Source organism: Tiliqua scincoides, chromosome 2 (assembly GCF_035046505.1).
Source record: "Tiliqua scincoides isolate rTilSci1 chromosome 2, rTilSci1.hap2, whole genome shotgun sequence".
Taxonomy (NCBI): Eukaryota; Metazoa; Chordata; class Lepidosauria; order Squamata; family Scincidae; genus Tiliqua; species Tiliqua scincoides.
In genome coordinates this window covers 179468026-179486163 of record NC_089822.1, presented here as the reverse complement: position 1 = coordinate 179486163, position 18138 = coordinate 179468026, and the positions used below count along the sequence as shown (strand labels likewise).

The 18138-nt window shown below is 44.0% G+C and overlaps 1 protein-coding gene across 2 annotated transcripts in view; it reads right to left on the bottom strand.

Moving 5' to 3' along the window:
• The window catches only part of NSG2 (neuronal vesicle trafficking associated 2), a 63001-nt gene extending 47198 nt beyond the window's left edge, over positions 1 to 15803 (bottom strand). For both annotated transcript variants that reach the window (XM_066617294.1, XM_066617295.1), the window contains exon 1: positions 15675 to 15803. In XM_066617294.1, the coding sequence (XP_066473391.1) occupies positions 15675 to 15803 (129 nt within the window). The remainder of the gene's footprint in view (positions 1 to 15674) is intronic.
• Between the last annotated feature and the right edge of the window lie 2335 nt (positions 15804 to 18138).

The window sequence follows — 18138 nt, the reverse complement described above, 5'->3', positions numbered from 1 at the left end:
TTATCAAGTTTGCAAGGGACTGTAGTGAATTTCTCCAGGCAACAAGTTCTCATTGTTGAACCTACCATCCTCCTTATTTACCTCTACTTGAGCCTCTAAACCAGTACCATCAGTACCAGTACCCCTCTCCTCCCATCTCTCTTAGCATTCATACTTTATCTCATCTTCCCATCCTTGAAGTGACCCTAACAGGTTAAATCCTTTGTCCCTGTCTCATTTTTCCCTTTGCACTTGACCTGGCTCTTGTCCATGGCTCTCACTATATTATTATGCTGATGGTTCCCAAATCATCTCCCTACCTTATCTTGCACCTCCATCCAATCCTTTATCTCTTACCTTCCACATTTCTTTCTGAATGTACTGTTGATGTCTTAAGCTGAACATAGAGATGACTGAGCATTTACTTCCCCAACACCTTGCTCAAGCCCTCTCCTCCCACAGTGTTATTGTTGCAAATACCATTATCTCTCCTATCTGAGACAAACAACAGTTGAGTCATAATTTAATCTTCACTGTCCTCCTCTTTGTGTATCTTTCAATCCTTCATCACCACATTGTGCAATTTCCTCCTTATCAAGTACCTTCCAATTTCACACTTTTCTCTATGTATTGGCCTGACAGCTAAGATCTTCTTCCAAGAGAATTCACTTGTCCTAACACCTTTTTACTGCCTTTCCCTCTTGCCAAATTTTCCCATTCAAATTGGTTTAGAATGTCACTACCAAACTAGCCATTTTCTTTGCTTGCTATGACCCTGTTAACAGCCTCCTAAGTCCCTTCACATACTTCTTATAACACATCATACTCAAGTCCAAATTCTTATTTCTAAGACATTTCTGCCTTTGCTATGGACTGAATTCATAAATAAAAGAGCATCTCCTCCCATTCCACTTTTGTCACCTTTTCCCACTCAAGAATGAGTACAATGTAGGGACTAGAACTGGAAAGACCCTGGTTTAAATCCCTGCTCTGTGATGAAGCTCATTGAGTGACCTTTGACCGGTCACTATGTCTTAGCCTAACCTACCTTAGAGGATAAGCCCGTAGGATAACTATATATCCCACACTGAACTTTGTGGAGGAAGGGCTGGCTATAAATGTAATGAATAAAGTACATTCTCATTTCCATGTCATCTGTCCTGCTCCCCATCCTGAGAAAAGCTTCTATTCCTTCCTCTCCAAGTTCCTATTCTGGAGGATACTGAACGCTTCACATACTTAGCCCTAAATGAATCTCATGCAGGGGATAACTGCAAAATTCACCTTATGGTGGGAGAAAAGTGGCTGCTTGTCCCTCAGCTTCCAAGCCCGGGCCAGTTTTCTTGAAACACTCAGTTCAAATATGCACATGGTCCCTAGTGAACACAGCCTCACAGATACATGCATGCACAAATACACCATCTGAAGAACTGCCATGATATGTAAGTAAATTTACTTGTCTGTCTCATGCTTATGAACAAGACAAATAAATAATGGGGAATAAGTTTATCAGATTTGCACACTGGAAATTGAAGGACGGACTGCCAACATTGTAAAGACAGATTGAAGACCTGGGCAATAAACATCAAAATGAAATTCAGCAAGAACAAATGTAAAATGCAACACTGGAGGGAGCGGATGGGGTGAGAATCAATCCTTGAAGCACAACAAGAAGGATAAACAGTCAAACAAAACGGTTACTTGGCAGTATTCTTGAAGAGAAAATGGAAGTTACACTGGATGCTACACAGAATTGTAGCAAAAAAAAGAAAAAGAAAAGGCACGTATTGTATGGGGAGATGTTAACAGAAATGCATAATGTCCATGATATGGGAAATGATACAGTCATATTATGTTGCATGTTTGGCCCCAGCGGGCTTAAAGGATAACAATCTGCAAACAGTGGAAAGGTTACCAAATATCAGCTCAAGTCACATGGTGCCGTGACATATTCACAGTGACTGGTTGCACTGGAATGTGGACAGGGATGAGCTTTCAAAGGAACAACCTACTGAATGCAATGAAGCATTGCATGGATTAACAGCATTCTTGCTCAGATATGCAGTCAGGGGCACATTATCATGCTCACAGATTCCAATGCAACAAACGATATGGACGTGGGTGCCAGTTTTTGCACATGGATCTCGTTTGCTGGATGGGATCTTAAGACGATATACAATGAACGCAAACTGCAAGAAAGCAAGTTTCTTGCCTATTCTGAAATGCTTCTGTCTTTACCATGGGCACAATCCAGCTAAAGTCTCAATAGTAGAGATGTAGGGCACAATCCTAACCCCTTATGTTGGTGCTTTCCAGCACTGACATAAGGGCAATGCAGCTCTGAGGTAAGGCAACAAACATTCCCTTACTTTGAGGAGGCCTCCGTGAGTGACACCCAACTGCAGGATGCAGCACACGTCCCATTGGCACTGCTATACCAGGGCTGGAAAGCACTGACATAAGGGGTTAGGACTGCACCCTTAAGCAGACATCCAACTTTAGCACTGAAATCAGTGGGATTTGGATCATGCTCCACGGCTACCTGTCTGCACTTTCTGCCAATAAGTCCCATTTAAAATTAAAGCACTGAATTCCCAGAGGCCTAACTGCACACTAAGAGATCAATTGGTTAATGCAGATTCTTAATTGGAGAAGGTTAAGATGTGGAAGACAAACAGTCTTGCGGACAGAGTATATTAAGGTGTAGCAAACTCTGCCTCGGTGCAGGGAATGGGACCTACACATACTATGCATCCCAAAATTATTCTGAGCTGCAGCTGCCTCAGAATACATTTACAGCCACAGTGCATGAATTGTAAGGAGCCCGCAACCAACATAAATTACTGCCAGGCAATGAAACCCACTAGGGCAGCAAACAGAAGTGTGTTCATCTGCACTATAGATATAGCTTCAGATATTTTGGCCTATTTCTCTGCTGTTTTATTTCCTTCATCCCCACAAAGCAGAATCATTGTGTTTTGGGACTGCTGAAACATACTTACAGCTTTGCTTAACTTCATCCTACAGGGGAAGGGTGCACAATGCATAAACCATCTCCAGCACATTAACCTTCACACAGATATACCTTAATGCAGATATGGATGACCCACAGGCCACATGAAATGTAGGCCACTTCACTGTACCATCTCAACAATTCATCAACTCTTGATGTTGCACGTGTAGACCAGGCCTCAGACCTCACCCAGCCGAACCTATACTGGAAGACCGCAAGATGAAAAAACCTAACCTAGCACTTCCACTTCTAAACATACCATAACATATATCTACGGTTGCCTTTCACACCAACTTCAATGTTTGTGTGCTGGGAAAAAAATCACTTTTTAAAGAACTTCCACTCCAAGATACAAGTAGCACTGTAGGGTCAGTTGGAGATGTTACTACTAGGCATTAACCTCTATCTGACAAGGGCGCTATAGAAAACCATACCAGGTTCTTTCTAAAATGCAAGAACAGAGCGTCCATCCAGGATGTCTTGTCAATAAATGCTTCCATTCTTCTTTTACAACATCATTGTCTTTTCTTTGTAGCACTGGATTTAATTAAGGCCCGCTTAAGGTCTGCTTTTCCACTGATTGCAATCTGATAAGGGTGGACACTGTACAGATACACCTACATCTCTTAGGGCTTGTGGAAGGGACATGCTTAAAAAAACCCAACATGCTCCCCACAAGTAGAAAACTAGCATGGAAGAGGAAAGGCTAGGCTATTTGTGGCTTTTCTCGTGCTTAAGTAAGGAAACAGATAGTAAGTAGCACCTGGTGGAAATTCTCTGAAAATACTCTTAAAACTGCAAAACCACTGTCCCACCGGAGTTGCATCAAAGGAAGAATTGTCACCCAGGTGCAATACCTCCTTCATGCAGAATGGTTATAAATGCAGCATCTTCTTCAAAGCAACTCCTGTGGAATGGAAATCTTGGACTTGCATATACACAATACCAAAACTGAATCTGCCACTATCGTGATGGTACATGCCTGGTAACAGGAAAGGACACCAGAAACTTTTGGGGGGAGTCGGAGGACACTTCTAATGCAATGCCCCAGAAAACGAAATTGTTGCTAGTATATGACCTAATTATGAGACCCTTTAAAAACACCTTTCTTATATTTTAGATTGCACAGGGAAGAAACATAGTTTGTCCTATTTTGTAGGGAGGCAATGCCTTTTCTAAATACCCTCCTATCTTAAAAAGAAACAAAACTCCCAACAAGTAGAAAACTAGCATGGCAGGAAAAAAGCTAGGCTAGAACCTCTTTATTGCTTTTCCACTTGTAGGGAGTATATTGGTTTGTTTTTTTAAACATGAGAGTCTTCAGAAATTCAGTGCATTTTCTTTGCACTGGAAAGTGATACAGCCAACTCTACCATCTCAGGACTCTGCTAATGCATTCTGCTGCATCCGTAGATAGGTTAGTAGAACAATCTCTACTCTTCTAATTTGGGTGGGGAGTCTGGATTCCTGTCTTTCCTGTAGTTTTTAATAGTTCTGGGTGCTTTGTAGTTGCTTTCACAATGAATTGGTGGCTTGCCTTGGCTATGCTTTCTTCAGTGTGGATTGCATATCCTGTGACCCATGCGTTTAGGGCAAACACAGTTACTTCTTTGTTAATAGGGTTCCTGTCAGTAGACTACGACAGGACTTACCATGTACCAAGACACTGTGTATGTGTTTTTCACATTTATATTCCACCCTTCCTCCAAGGAGCTCTTCCCATAATCCTTACAACAACTCTGGGAAGTAGCTTAGACTGAGAGTGCCTTGTCCAAAATCATCCTTGAAGCTTTATGGCTGAGTGGAGTGTTGGGCCTTATATGGCTGAAGGATGAAGGAAGAGACAAATGAGGGGAAAGAGAAGGGGCTGTAAAGCTCACCCGCATCTCCTCCAAGACACCTGATTGCCATAGGGCCTACACAGCCCTGCCACTTGCTTCACAGAAGCCTCAGAGTGATCATAGGGGTTCACTGACACTTTGACCCTCTTCCATGAGGCAGACCAAATGGGTATCGCTGGGATCACAGGTCTGCTCATCATCAGCCAGTGGCAAGGCTCTTATGCTCTGCAACTGTGTCTGCACTGCTCTTCCTTCCTGTCCCATCCCTTCCTCCCCTGCAAGGCCTGGAAATGGTGACCAGGACACTGGATGTGAACCAGATACACTGCTGGACTGGCTGCAGCTCAGCCCCCTCTCAAGCCATCAGTCAGGAGCTACACTGTGCAAGGCAGTCCACCAGCAAACTGCAGCAACTTTTCTGCTAGGGCTGATCATTCCTCAAACAAAGAGATTTTCCTGGTCCACACCCGACACTCTACGTCACCAAGTCTTGGACGCTTCCCAAATGCATACATTGAACTAGAAGGTATAATTCACCAGGCACAGCTCTCATTCAAGAATCATTCAAAGAAATAGAACATAGGTGGGGTCTGTTGTTTGATCAATTCTGCTCCATATCAGTTCCTCTCCCAACACTTCTTTTGTGGCATATGCCTGAAGAGAGAAAAGCAGCATGGAGGTCTAACCATCCCATCCTAATCATGGACATGATTCAATCAAAGTTTGCTTCATCTTTTTTCATATTAATGGGATTTAAAATTACTTTGGCTGGATTGTGTCCCGTATTTATTTGGAAGTCCCATTGATTTCAGTGGGATTTATTTCCCAACAGACTCTGCATCAAGTGGCATTGACTTGATTGCAAAATCCTTGAGGTTGGTTCATGTGACAAGGCATGCTATGACTTCACTGGGATATATAAAGAAAAGGCCAAAAAAAAAATCACCACAACGACAGGATGAGAGATGAATTCATATGCTAAATCCACATTCAGAAATGCCCAGGGGATAGCCTGATCGCCTAGGACAATGTTATTGGTTTTTAAAAAAGAAAAGCTTACAAACTATTCACATTGCCAGGGTGGATAGTGAGGTAATGAAAATTCAAGAAGTACTTTAAGGCACAATTTCAGTAGGACATTTGCAGGGACAGGAGGAAAGGAGACAAGCCTGATGACTTTTTTAAAAAACCACAAGATTCCTGTATTTCTCTTCATTTTTCTTGTCCCGATTCTCTTTTCTCTCTAATGTTTCTTTCATTTCTCCATTCCTTTACTGACTACTACATTTCTGGTCACACATTTGTGTGATCCTGCTCACAGCACCTTCACTTAAGGCTGCTCCCTTGCACACAATAGGAGGATGAAGTAAGCAAGCCCTCATCACAGTGCTGAAAGGGGGGCTCATATTTAGTTTACCCCCCCACACACACACACACATGCACACCTACTCAAAAAACACAAATGACTGCATCAACCACCAGTTATGCAAATCATAAAAATGTGTATCAAGCTGCTTATTTGTATTTGTATTCCGTTCTCAAGAGCTCGGCTTTCTAAAAAGTGCAGAATGGCTGGTAGAATAAAAATGGAGGTGGGGGGTCCATATAGCCAGTCCTCGTTATAGCCACAAGACAGTGGCATAGCTAAGGGGGTGCAGGGGGTAGCAATTGCACTGGGCCACAAGCTTTGGGAGAGGCAACAACCTGAACTTGACACTAGTGGCCAAAATTGTGAAAACCTTGGTATTTTTTAATAATACCATCATGTTATATACCATTTGATGCAGAATTTAATGCAGAATGCAATGAAACAATCCATGTCAAAATATCTCTATTCTATCAAATGTTATAGCCAAATAACCAGAAATCAAAAACACAACATTAACAAAAACTGGATTTTCTTAACTCCAAAACTGACCAATGAGACTGATTGTTTCAAGAGCCAATCAGCTGTTATTATGATACAGCAGGGAACCAATAAGGTTTTACTATGGGGGGAGCCTGGGGGGGAGGCAGCTGGGCAAGTGGGCAGCAAGCTGCTGAAGGGGGAGGAGGCAGATTCCCCCATTTTCACTTTTTTAAAATCCTGGGTGTGACATCACTTCCAGGGCATCATTTTAGCACTGGACTATGCAATCATTAGCTATGCCACTGCCACAATAAAATGCAGGTCATAGAAACTAGATCCCCTGAGCTCTGGAAATCCTGCCCAGGCTTCTGTCATTGACATTTCACCAAGCACTGGCCACAGGTTAGCAAGCTCTTTTGATAGCCCTTCTAGAAAATACTAAAGTACCAAAAGCACCAAGAAGAAGAAAAAATAGAAGTACTAAATAGTTCATTTTTTTTTTCATTCCAAAAGAAGATGCTGAAGGCATCTGAAAAGAAGAAAACATTGTCCAGCTTTTTTGTTTCTTTATCCTTTTATGGCAAAATAGTAGATCTTCTGCCTAAAAGGTGATGCTGGGCTTACAAGGAAGCAGATTTATTTCATGGATGACAGAATTAGTCTATTTATTGCCCAGTCTCTTTTGGGGCATGGTTTGCACTTTCATAATGCTATGATCCAAAGAGGAGAGGGAAATTCTCCCATTAGTGTGCTTGGCTGTACTGCTGTGGTGGGCACTGTCTGCTACCTTTGCCTAATGGACAAACCTATTTCTTCATTGCATGATTTTATCTCTCATTGGGCCCAATCTTATCCAATCCCCCCCCATGCCAAAAAGGTGCATGCTGCTTCTTATGCAGGGAAGGGCACTCCGACAGCTTGAGCAAGTAGGTAGAAATATTTTCTGCTTACTGTTTGGTAAGCTGCACAAGCAGCATTGAGTCTCTTTGGGCATATGCCACTTTTGGCGGCATATGTCCAAGGAGAGAGAAGGAACAGGGATGTCCAAAAAAGAGGAGACAAGATTCAGCATGTGCCATTGCCACCAGATCCACCGCCTCCTACTTTCTTCCCACACCGTTCCTCCCCCCTGAAACATCCCGATCCTCTCCTCCCCTGTCCCTCCCATCATCTGGGCGCACTGCCTTCTCTCACTGGCAGATAGAGGCCACACTACTGGCCTACTAATGTGGCCACCAGCAATTGCACTGGTGGTCTCATTGTGGTCACCGGCAGCACAGAAGTGTGTAACGCTGGTGTCCGCCAGGACCCAAGCAGAAGTGCCTGGATCCTCCCAGCTCCACCAGCCGAGCCCAACAGATAGAAATGGGCTGTAAACTGCTGAACATTTTCTAAGATTAGCCAAGGCCCTTTTGAAAACTGTACGAGAGACAAACAGGAAAACCACTTGGCCAAGATTTTCATAGAGAGAAATAAGTATTTTGTATTCAGGAGCCTAAACTAGCAGAATCTAATGTTTTTGAATGATTTCCGGAATCCACAGTCCATAATTGATGTCTGAAATCTTTCTGGCTGAAACCTGAATTAATAAAGGACCAACTCCAGTATCTCATTTCTAAGCCTTTTTTCAACAAGGCATCAGTGGGAAAAACATTAATGACTTCAGTATTTTGCTTGAATAAATACTGATTGGTGTATTAGAGAATCTGACCCCTTCTTAATCTCAGTTTGTTCAGAATCTGAAACGCACATGTTTTCAAACAGTTCTAGGATTTCCAAAAGATAAGAACTACCCTGGATCGAGTCTATCTCACTAAGCACTCTACCTTTATCAGCACCCAATATGAGATCCATCAGACGAAAATGAGAGTCATTTACAGTGCTCTCAATAATAATTTGATTCATTTACTGTTCTTGACTGATCACTACTAATGTGCCCTTCTTCCATGAAAGGTGAGATATCAAACAACTAATTCATACAATGTAGTCCATGACCCATTTTTAATTTGGTAAATTTTTTTTTAAAGAAGTGACCTGTCTCTGATAGCTCCTTAGCTAGCACTCTGCCTAGTGAAGCCATATCTAGTGGCTGTAATAAAAAGGAACTTATTAACTACACGCAAATGGAGCATGTATGGCAAGATATTTTAACTCCTGTCCTCTCGAGAATTCTTTTTGCAGGATATCTGCCCCAGTAGGTCTCTATACACAAACAACTTGAAACTCTACCTCACCTCCCTGACAGGGGATGCAAGCATAATGTACCACACACAGGTATGTAAAGGTTAGGAATACCATGCTGCAATGTATTGATGCTGCATTTCTCTCTCATATCTCTACCCCCCCTTTCTGACCTTTCATGATTATCAGATGTGTCTCTGATATATCAACCCTGTTGCCTAACCATCCCTTCCTTTTGCAACAGCTAAGAGCAGGCAGGAAGTGTGTGCTCCCTTTTGGTGAATGCCAGGGGCTCCAACCAACCATTGCTACTGCTGGCCAAACACTCATCAGAACCCCTTTTACTTTTCAGGACTGCGCCATTGCCACAGGGGGCTGAACACCAGTCCTCTGCAGAATTCCATGACCAAGAGGGAAAGGTCATATTTCAAGCCACTATGCTCACACCCCCAGCAGGGCACCACCACTCTCCCTTGCAAATAGTGAGTATACATCTCAATCCAGAGAATAGGCATGATAGATGCTGTCATTAATTCCATGTTACTCCTTCTATGTTTCTCCTTGCTCCCCAAAGTAGGGGCCCCACAGAGGAAGGCAACGTGCAGACCCCTACAGCCTGCCTGCCCACAGTGATCAGTGGGAGTCAGTTGCTGCTCAGGGAGGTTGCTGGTCTACTCCTTCCCCTGCGGCTTTGCAAACTGACAGTGAACCAACTGGTGAAGCCAGACCTCATCCTCACCTGTTACTTGACTGTCTGTTGGATAACTTGCAATGGAACAATAGCCCTGACTGGGAGGAAGTGCTTGATGACCCCACTGGCATGTTTCCCTTTCAGATACTCCTCTCTTTCTCTGATACCATTCAATAAAAACTTTGGCTGATCACCTCTGCTGTCTCCTTGTGGGCAGAGACCCCTTCTTCCTACTCTTGCTGTTTCTGACCTCAGCTAGCCTCAGAGTAGAACTCTGTGATGGGAGGGGCCTTCCTGTCAAGGTGTGCAGCATCCTCACTCCATGACTCCTTGAATTCCAAGGAGTTCTCGGTGATCATGAGCCTCCTGTTTTCTGCTGCCAGCATTCAATAGGGCAAACAGTACCAAGGAAGGGCACCACATAAACAGCCACACCCGGAGATGCCAGCGATGAAGTGAAGGGCATGGGTATGGCCAGATGGATGGGCCACTGCAATAGGCACCCTCTGTCACCTGCCAGCCAAATGACTGGCCTGTGCAGAGGCATCACTAAGTGGGTGTGGACCGCAGCAGGAGATACACACACCCTGGCCCTCAGAATGCCATTCAAAGGCATAAAAACATCACTTCTGGTATTCCTCTGAAAACCAGTAGTGTGTTTTTTGTTTTTGTTTTTGTCTCTAGAAGGTATTCTGAAGACTGCAGAGGCCACAGACAGATGTGTGCGGCCTCTGTGGGCTTCAGAAAGCCCTCCAGAGGTGACTGGAGCACAACTCCAGTCACCTTTGGAAGGCTTAGGGGTCAAAAACTGTGGATTTGCTTATCTGCGGATTTGCTTATCCAAGAACAGATCCCCCACAAATACTGAGGCACCACCTATGTGATATTGTAATTTATTCTGTATGGTCTGGTATGGAAGGAAGTCCATCATGAGGGTGATGCAATGAGCTCTTGCACTGGGTGACACAAACCCTCTGGGCCTGTGCAGTGCTCCCTCTGAAAGGTCCATGTGCTACAACCTCCCAACCAGATGTGCATGTTTGCAGCCACGTGTGCCATGTGAGGTACTCATTGCTTGCCTTCTGCTGTGGCTGGGTGGGTGGAAAGCAGCTAGTGCTAAACTTGCCTTTCCCCCTTCTTATGTCCCTGCTGTGTGTGTTTCAGTCATGTAAAAGGTGAATGCCTTGCCAGTTAGAGCATGTCCCTAGGCTAGGCTTGAAACCCTCTTGCATGTCTCCCAGCTTGCATCTTTGAGCAGTGCACTACTAGGAACCTGCTTTGCCTGCAAGCTGTTGAGGCCCCCCTTGTGACCTAGTCCCTTCCCTGGCCCCAAGATTCACTCCAGGTGGTGAATGCCCCCATTGGGACTCAAACTCCCATCATGACATGTGTGATTGCTGTACGTGGCTGCCCTATTCTGCAGGAGCTCTCTTTCTGCCATTCCTGTGCTCTGATCAAAAAGATATTCCTTAGATGTGTGTGTTTGTGTGGGTGGGATAAGGGAACTTGAACCCTGGGTGCAGCAGTTCCCACCTCATCTTTGCTGATGGTGCTGTAGCTTCTGTAGGAAGTGGGGGTGGTGTGGCATCCTTGGGCCACGTCATGTGTATTTGTGTGTATTTCTGTGTGGTGCCCTTGGGAAACCTCCCCATGGTTAGCAGAGGTGCCTGTTCCTCATTCACACTTGCTGGTAGGGGAGAGTTCACCTAACATTGGCTGCTCAGTGGCCCTATTTCTGCCCCCTGTTCTGCTTACCCTGGCAACACTTCTGCAGTCACTGGCATTAGGGATGGGTGGATGCAGTGCTTGGCTCCTTGGACATCACATTGATGCCACACAAATGTAACACCAATGATACACAGATGTCATGCTGATGATGCACTGATGTCAGGATGCTGTTCTGTGGGTGACCAGCTGTGTTGGAGTTTCAGAGTATGCTGTTGGTATTGCTGGGCAAGATTGTGCTGACATGCTGTTGCCTGAATGGACTTAAAAGATGATAGACATTGCACCCTGCATCTGTTGATATCAGTGCAGTGCTGGGTAGGACGGGGCCATTAGTATTTAACAGGCAAGTTGATATATCAACCTTTTAAATAAAATAAATACATTTATTTAAATAAACAAGTCCAGTACTTAATGCCTTGATTTGCTTTCTTGTGTCATCAGAGGATATACCTTTCCTTTTCTAAAAGCTTTGTAGATGCAAGGGTCCACATTCTCATACTGAAGTATAAGAAAATAATAATGTATATATTCAAATAATTATGAATTATAAATCTTTTAGTCCAGATCTTCAAATGTGCTCCTGTGTGCACATGATGCACCAAGGCAGTGGAGTTCACTCAGTACTCAGCTCCATGTGTTATCCCCGAGGTACACTCAGATCTATCCCTACCACAGTTACAGGAAATGGGAGATGTCTTCATAGACGACATGAGCTCTGTATAAGTGGTGATGCTTTTATTCCCTCAAGGAATCATTAGAATGAGACAAAAGGATTGTTAATAGGGGGGTTAGAAAATTTTTGACTTCCCTGTACATCAGAAATTATCTTTACTTTTCAAAAGTCCCTTTTAATAATGTCTAGTTTGTTACAAGAATTCTGAAAAATTCTGTAAAATGTGTTGGCATGATCTGGAGGAAGGGCTTCTGATGTCCTCTTAAGAAAAGAGACTTTCCTTCTGAAGCCATCTAGGGAGAACTAAGAACCACAGCTGAGAAATACTTGCATCTCCTAACAGCCTACATGGTCAGATACTCATGTCTAGCATGTCAGATACCTATAAGGACTTATGTTTTTCATGTCACAATCCACCAGAATTTGACCCCTTCATGAGACATCATCTTAAGAACCTACAAGAAACCAATCTGAGCAGGCTGCAAAGCTTAAATGCTCAATCCACTGGTGAATGATTACTCCAATTTAGTTCTCATTCTAATGTCATCATCAAGGGGCATGGCTACAACTGTATAAAGGCAGTCAGGGTGAAGAAACATCTTCTGTCAACCAAACTTCCTTGATTTTTCTTTAGCTTCCAGCTGCCATGCTTTCCCCCAAATACTTCTTGGCCACCACCCATAGTGAACTGAATTTCAGATGTTTACCCCCCCCCCTCCCATCCATCCTTCTACCTAAAACTAGTATTTCTTATATGTGCATAATCAACTATTTGCCAGAGCTAGGCCCAGGTCACCTTTATTCCCATTTTACAGATGAGTAAGAAAGTCATTTTACAGATAGAGACTGAGGGTCCAATCCTATCCAATTTTCCAGTGCCGGTGCAGCCATGCCCATGGGGCATGCACTGCATCTTGTGGTGGGGTGCAGTCACAGAGGCCTCCTCAGGGTATGGGAACATTTGTTCCCATACCTTGAGGCTGCATTGCAGCTGTACCAGTCCTGGAAAGTTGGATAAAATTGGGCCCTGAGGAAGTAATTACCCAGTGCCAAACATTACATGGCTAATTGATGTCTTGAACCCAGATCCCAGTTGTCCAAAGCACATGCCATTCACTAGACCAACTGGTTAGGTCTATTCAACTACTACATACTGAATGTGGCATAAATGTATATAAGCAAAACCTTTCATTATATGAAGTAGGCTCTAACCTACAAATGCTTACGGTACAATCCACCTTACAGTTCTTCTAGACCAGGGGTGTCCAAACTTTTGGCAGGGGGGACACATCACCTCTTTGACACTATATCCAGGGCCAGGAAAATAGAATTTATTTATTTGAATAAATTTACATAAATGAATATATTAGAGCTGGAACTTACATGAATGAATGAAGGTCTTGCAATAGCTCAAGGCCTATAAAAGGCCTTGCATAAAGCAAGGCCAGCCTTTCCTTCACTGCAGCTGCTGCATCACAGATGTGAAACAGCAAGCAGTGGAGGAAGCCCTCGCCCCACAGCTTACGCAAGAGGTCAAACAGTAACCCTTACACTGAGAGCAGTTGCATCAGGCCAGCTTGGGCTCCAGCAAGTCTCCGGAGGGCCAGAGGCTCATTGGAGACTGGGGGCTCCCTTTGGGCTAGATTGGGAGTCCTTGAGGGCTGCAAGTGGCCCCAGAACCACGGTTTGGTAAGAGGGCTACATCATCTCTCTGACACTGTGTCAGGGCCGGGGGGGGGGGAAGGGTTCATTTACATTTCAAAATTGAATAAATTTACATAAATTACATTAATGAAAACATTCTAATGAATACATTAGAGATGGAACTTATGAATGAATGAAGGTCTTGCAATAGCTCATGGCCCATAAAAGGCACAAAGCAAGGGCAGCCTTTCCTTTGCTGCCACTGCTGCATCATAGACGTGAAATAGCAAGCAGTGAAGGGAGCCCTCATCCCACAGCTCACGTGAGAGGTTGAACAGTTGGCCGTCATGCTGAGAGCAGTTGCATCAGGCCAGCTTGGGCTCCAGCAAGTCTCTGGAGGGCCAGAGCTCATTGGAGACTGCAGGCTCTCAGAGGGCTGGATTGGGAGTCCTTGAGGGCTGCAAGTGGCCCCAGGGCCAGGGTTTGGGAACCTCTGTTCTAGACTGCTCTTCTGGAATTCAGAATGAGTATTTTTCATTTAGAAAAGGAAATACTATTTGGGAGAATTTTGCATTTCCAACTTTGTGTTTAAATGCTTAGCCTCTGGAGGGTGGGGGGAAGCAAACAAACCCTGATGTATTTTACTATACAGTTTTTTTGGGGGGGGGAGACACTGAAATCTCATTTTATAATTTGCTTTTTTAATTATTTTTTTCAACTGCACTGGGGGAAATGAACTCCAGAAAATAAGTACTTAAGAAACAAGCCTTCATTTTTGTAAAATACAAGGAAAGAAAAAAAAATCTTCATTTTAAACACTTCAAACTCCAACATCAGACCCATTTCCAGGAATTTCAAACTGCACAACAAATACACAGCCAAACTGTGCCTTCTTGCTTCTGAAGAACCTTTTAAACGAAAGCTCGTTGCCAACAGAAACATAGGCACCTAGCATGTCTTTGTCGCCTCTTAATTATGCAAATTCCACCCCATTCCAATATCTGTATCCCCAAGGTACATTGATGGAATTCCATTTTTGATACTATACTGAGGCACTTGGGAGTCAATTCTGCTATTTGGGAATGAGCCTGATTCTGCTGGAGTGAACTGATGGAATCCATTCATCATTTTTTCTCAATTTTGCCATATACCTACTGGCATTATACCCACCCCTTGCTATGAGAGTGCTTTGTGCATGTTTACAATATGTGCAGTTTGGGAACTGAACATATTTACTTTGTTCTTCCTGCATGAGAGTTATACCTTCTGTGCATTATATACATACATCATTAAAATAGATGTAGTACTGCAGCAATTCACTTTTCCCATAAGGATTTATATCACAAAGATGTACTGGGCACATAATCTTTTGAGATCTGTCTATGAAACCACATTACCTCACCCAGTGACAGTACTGACACCAGTCAACAATGTGTTTGGATTGGATAATAGGCTATCTAATGATAAGGGATCAATGAAAGCCAATCAATGATCTCCACTTTTCAGCAAGTAACTTGAAATGTGTGAGCTTTGATTAGGAGTTCTGCAAAAGCTATCCCTTCCTATAAGTCAACTAAAAAAAAAATGAAGGCATGGAATATTCCTTGACTACATTTCACATAAAGGAATTCAGTTGGGAAGGCTAATCTCATATCAAGAGGACCCATCTGGATTGCAGTTATCAAGCCCAAACACAATTTGTGAACTGTAAAATAAAATAACATAATCTAAATGCAGTTGCAAATGATAGTGATTCATAACATAATTGTTTTAGTGGTTTGAATACAACTTAACCTGATCCCACTCGGTTTAACAGAAGATTAGGAGGAAGAGACTGAGCCATTTTCCAGAATTTAGTCATGAACCATTTCCCAGGTTTTTGGGGTTGCTGGGTTGTCAGCTGTGCTTTTAGCACACACTCAGGCACACAATAAAAGTCAAGCCCTTTTTATATGGTTGCATTTAACTGGAGCAATAGCTAGGTACTTAAGGCTACTGAGAGACAACAGAACAGCACAGTGGAAAAGTATTGCTGCCCATTTTCAAGGTTGATTTTTTTTTTCTCTCCCTTTTACCTTTTCTGGAGCTGGAAACTGCAAGTGATTTACTTCCAAAGGTGTTATCAAAGGAACTGTCTGAAAACCATCCTCCTGGGATGGTTGCTGCTTGTTCTTGTCATTCAAATTGCTTCCCAGTTTCACCATCCTTAGATCTCACTTTCCAGACCTAAAACATATGGAGATGACCAGTGTTAAAAGGGTGAGGGGGTGAAGCAGAAGAAATGATGAAGGGTACAATGATTCTTGTGAGGCGATGACTCAGTCAGACCTTTGGTGACTACTGTAGGCTAGGAAACTAGCGGAAAAAGCATCTCATGTTTCGTGGCATGACATTTTAGGGCACGGTTTCAAAGAATACAACATCCAGCATGCATCCAAGCAGGGTCAGATTCAGCCTCCCTTTGCTTATATAGCCAAACACAACAGGCACCCTTATAAATCAAGACTGTGTCATGCCAGTGAACCCCGCCTTCCTCCCCCCCCCCACGCCCTTCTGCTTTGTTGCAAATCCATAGAAATGGCAGACTTAACCAAGAGATGGTTGGGTCCAAGATTTGGTTTTAAAAGAAACCATTTTATTGGGTATTAACCCTTTAGAGTGAGGTGCTTAATGGAAATCATTCTTTCGCAACCTCAGGTTGACAAGCAGCTCTCCCATGGAAGAACGAATAGGGTTGTCCTCTAGGAAGCAATCCTAGTAAGGGTGATCATTATAAAAGCCTTCTCCCTCCTCATTTTTTCTTACTGCTGATCAACCTGTGCCAGGAGACTGAAGGGAGACTCCCAAATAAACACCCCCTTCCACATCAGAGCAAGCAAGCAAAGGAAAAGCCCCCACGCACGCGACCCCCCAACTCCTACCCCTCGGTCTCCCACGGGGTACTTACTGCAGGGCACTCCACGCTCTAAGACGGCCGGTGGCGCAAAGGGGCTGCGGACGTTTCTTAGGGGGAATGTTTTTCCTGGGTGGTGCTGAATGGACAGCGCCTCGCTCCTCCGCCGGCTGCTTCCAAACGCTACTGAAAGAGCAGCTCTAGTCTGCGGCACGCGAACACTCCCAAGCTGGGGCGGCGGCTTCCATGCGGGATCTGGCACCACCTGCTGTTGGCCACCAGCGCTGGGAGAAGAGGAGCCAGAGCAAGGCGTCTACCCGCAACGCCACCTACAGCCTGCTCGGGGAACGACAGGTAAGATCTCCCTTCAGCACCGTGTCGCCAGCGGTAGAGTTGTTCTCTCCTGCTTGTGCGCTGCTTCCATCTGCTATGATGTCACTTGCAAAGGGGCACGTCGTCAGGCAGCAGGACAGCAGACAACAGGGGCAGCTGTAGAGGGCGGTGGCGGTACTTACTAGTACAAGCTCCTAAGCAGGCATTTCCAGCAGAGCTCACCATCCCTGGGGAAGCGATGAAGTGGTGGGGAGGGAAATGGTAATACCTGACTTGGTTCCGACCTGGATCTATAGGCAAACTAGAGCTGGATCTCAAGAAATAAACAGAAGACAACACCCACTGGAAACGAAAGAGTCAATTTCAAGGGACGGCATTAAGCCACTAAAAGAAACAATATGCTTTGCTAGGGGCCTGGTTGCTTGGGATCAGGCTGCAAGATTAGGAGGTTGGTTTGCCTGTAAAATGAGATAAAGGCTTCCTTTCAGTCTGCCAGTGGAAAAGTCAATAACGTATCTAGTGCTACAGACATAAAGATGTCAAGGACTAAATCTGCTCGGACTTAATCGCTCTGTCCAGCTATTCATCTATCTTGCTACCCTGCATTTTTCAACCCAAGAGTTGTCAAACAATGCAATGACTTGTGCTGTGGCCTTTAACCACTGATCTGGACCTCAGTGTTGATTCACAGTTATATTTCCTGGAGGCAAAGAAACCAATCCACTTTTCCTGCTTCTGGGGGAAGCAATGCTCTTTCTTCCCTCTAGCAGCAGAGACCCCCTACAGCATTGTCAAAATGAATCCAATGCTGTTTCCACACATGGCACCAAAAAGTTTCCTTTTGGTCTCTGTTGCACTATTTGTACCATGTGTGAATGTTGTTAATGCAGAATAGAACCTGAAAGAGAAAGACAATTACAGAAACACAGTTTGGACTTCACAGTGTGGGCTTCACATTCGCATCAGAGTGTCATCAGGAAAAGGCAATTTAAGTCTTCACTGCAAAAACATCTAGAGTTTGCTTTCCCCACATTGAGCTTCTTCACACTAGAGTTTCATTGTATACTCTAATATGTTAAGTGAACATCTAAAAATGTATGAAGTGTAAATACGGTGTTTGAACACCTGTGTATCAGGAAACTGGGATTGACTGCAGCTTCCTGTTGAGTGTATAATAGACAGCAAACCTGGCTGGTTGCGATGTAGGAGGTGCAATGGCCATGGGATTCTATAGGAAACGTACCCCCTTCCACAAAATTGCAAATGCCTTAGCTGACTTAGACAACTGCAGAAGAAATGCAGGGAACAACGAC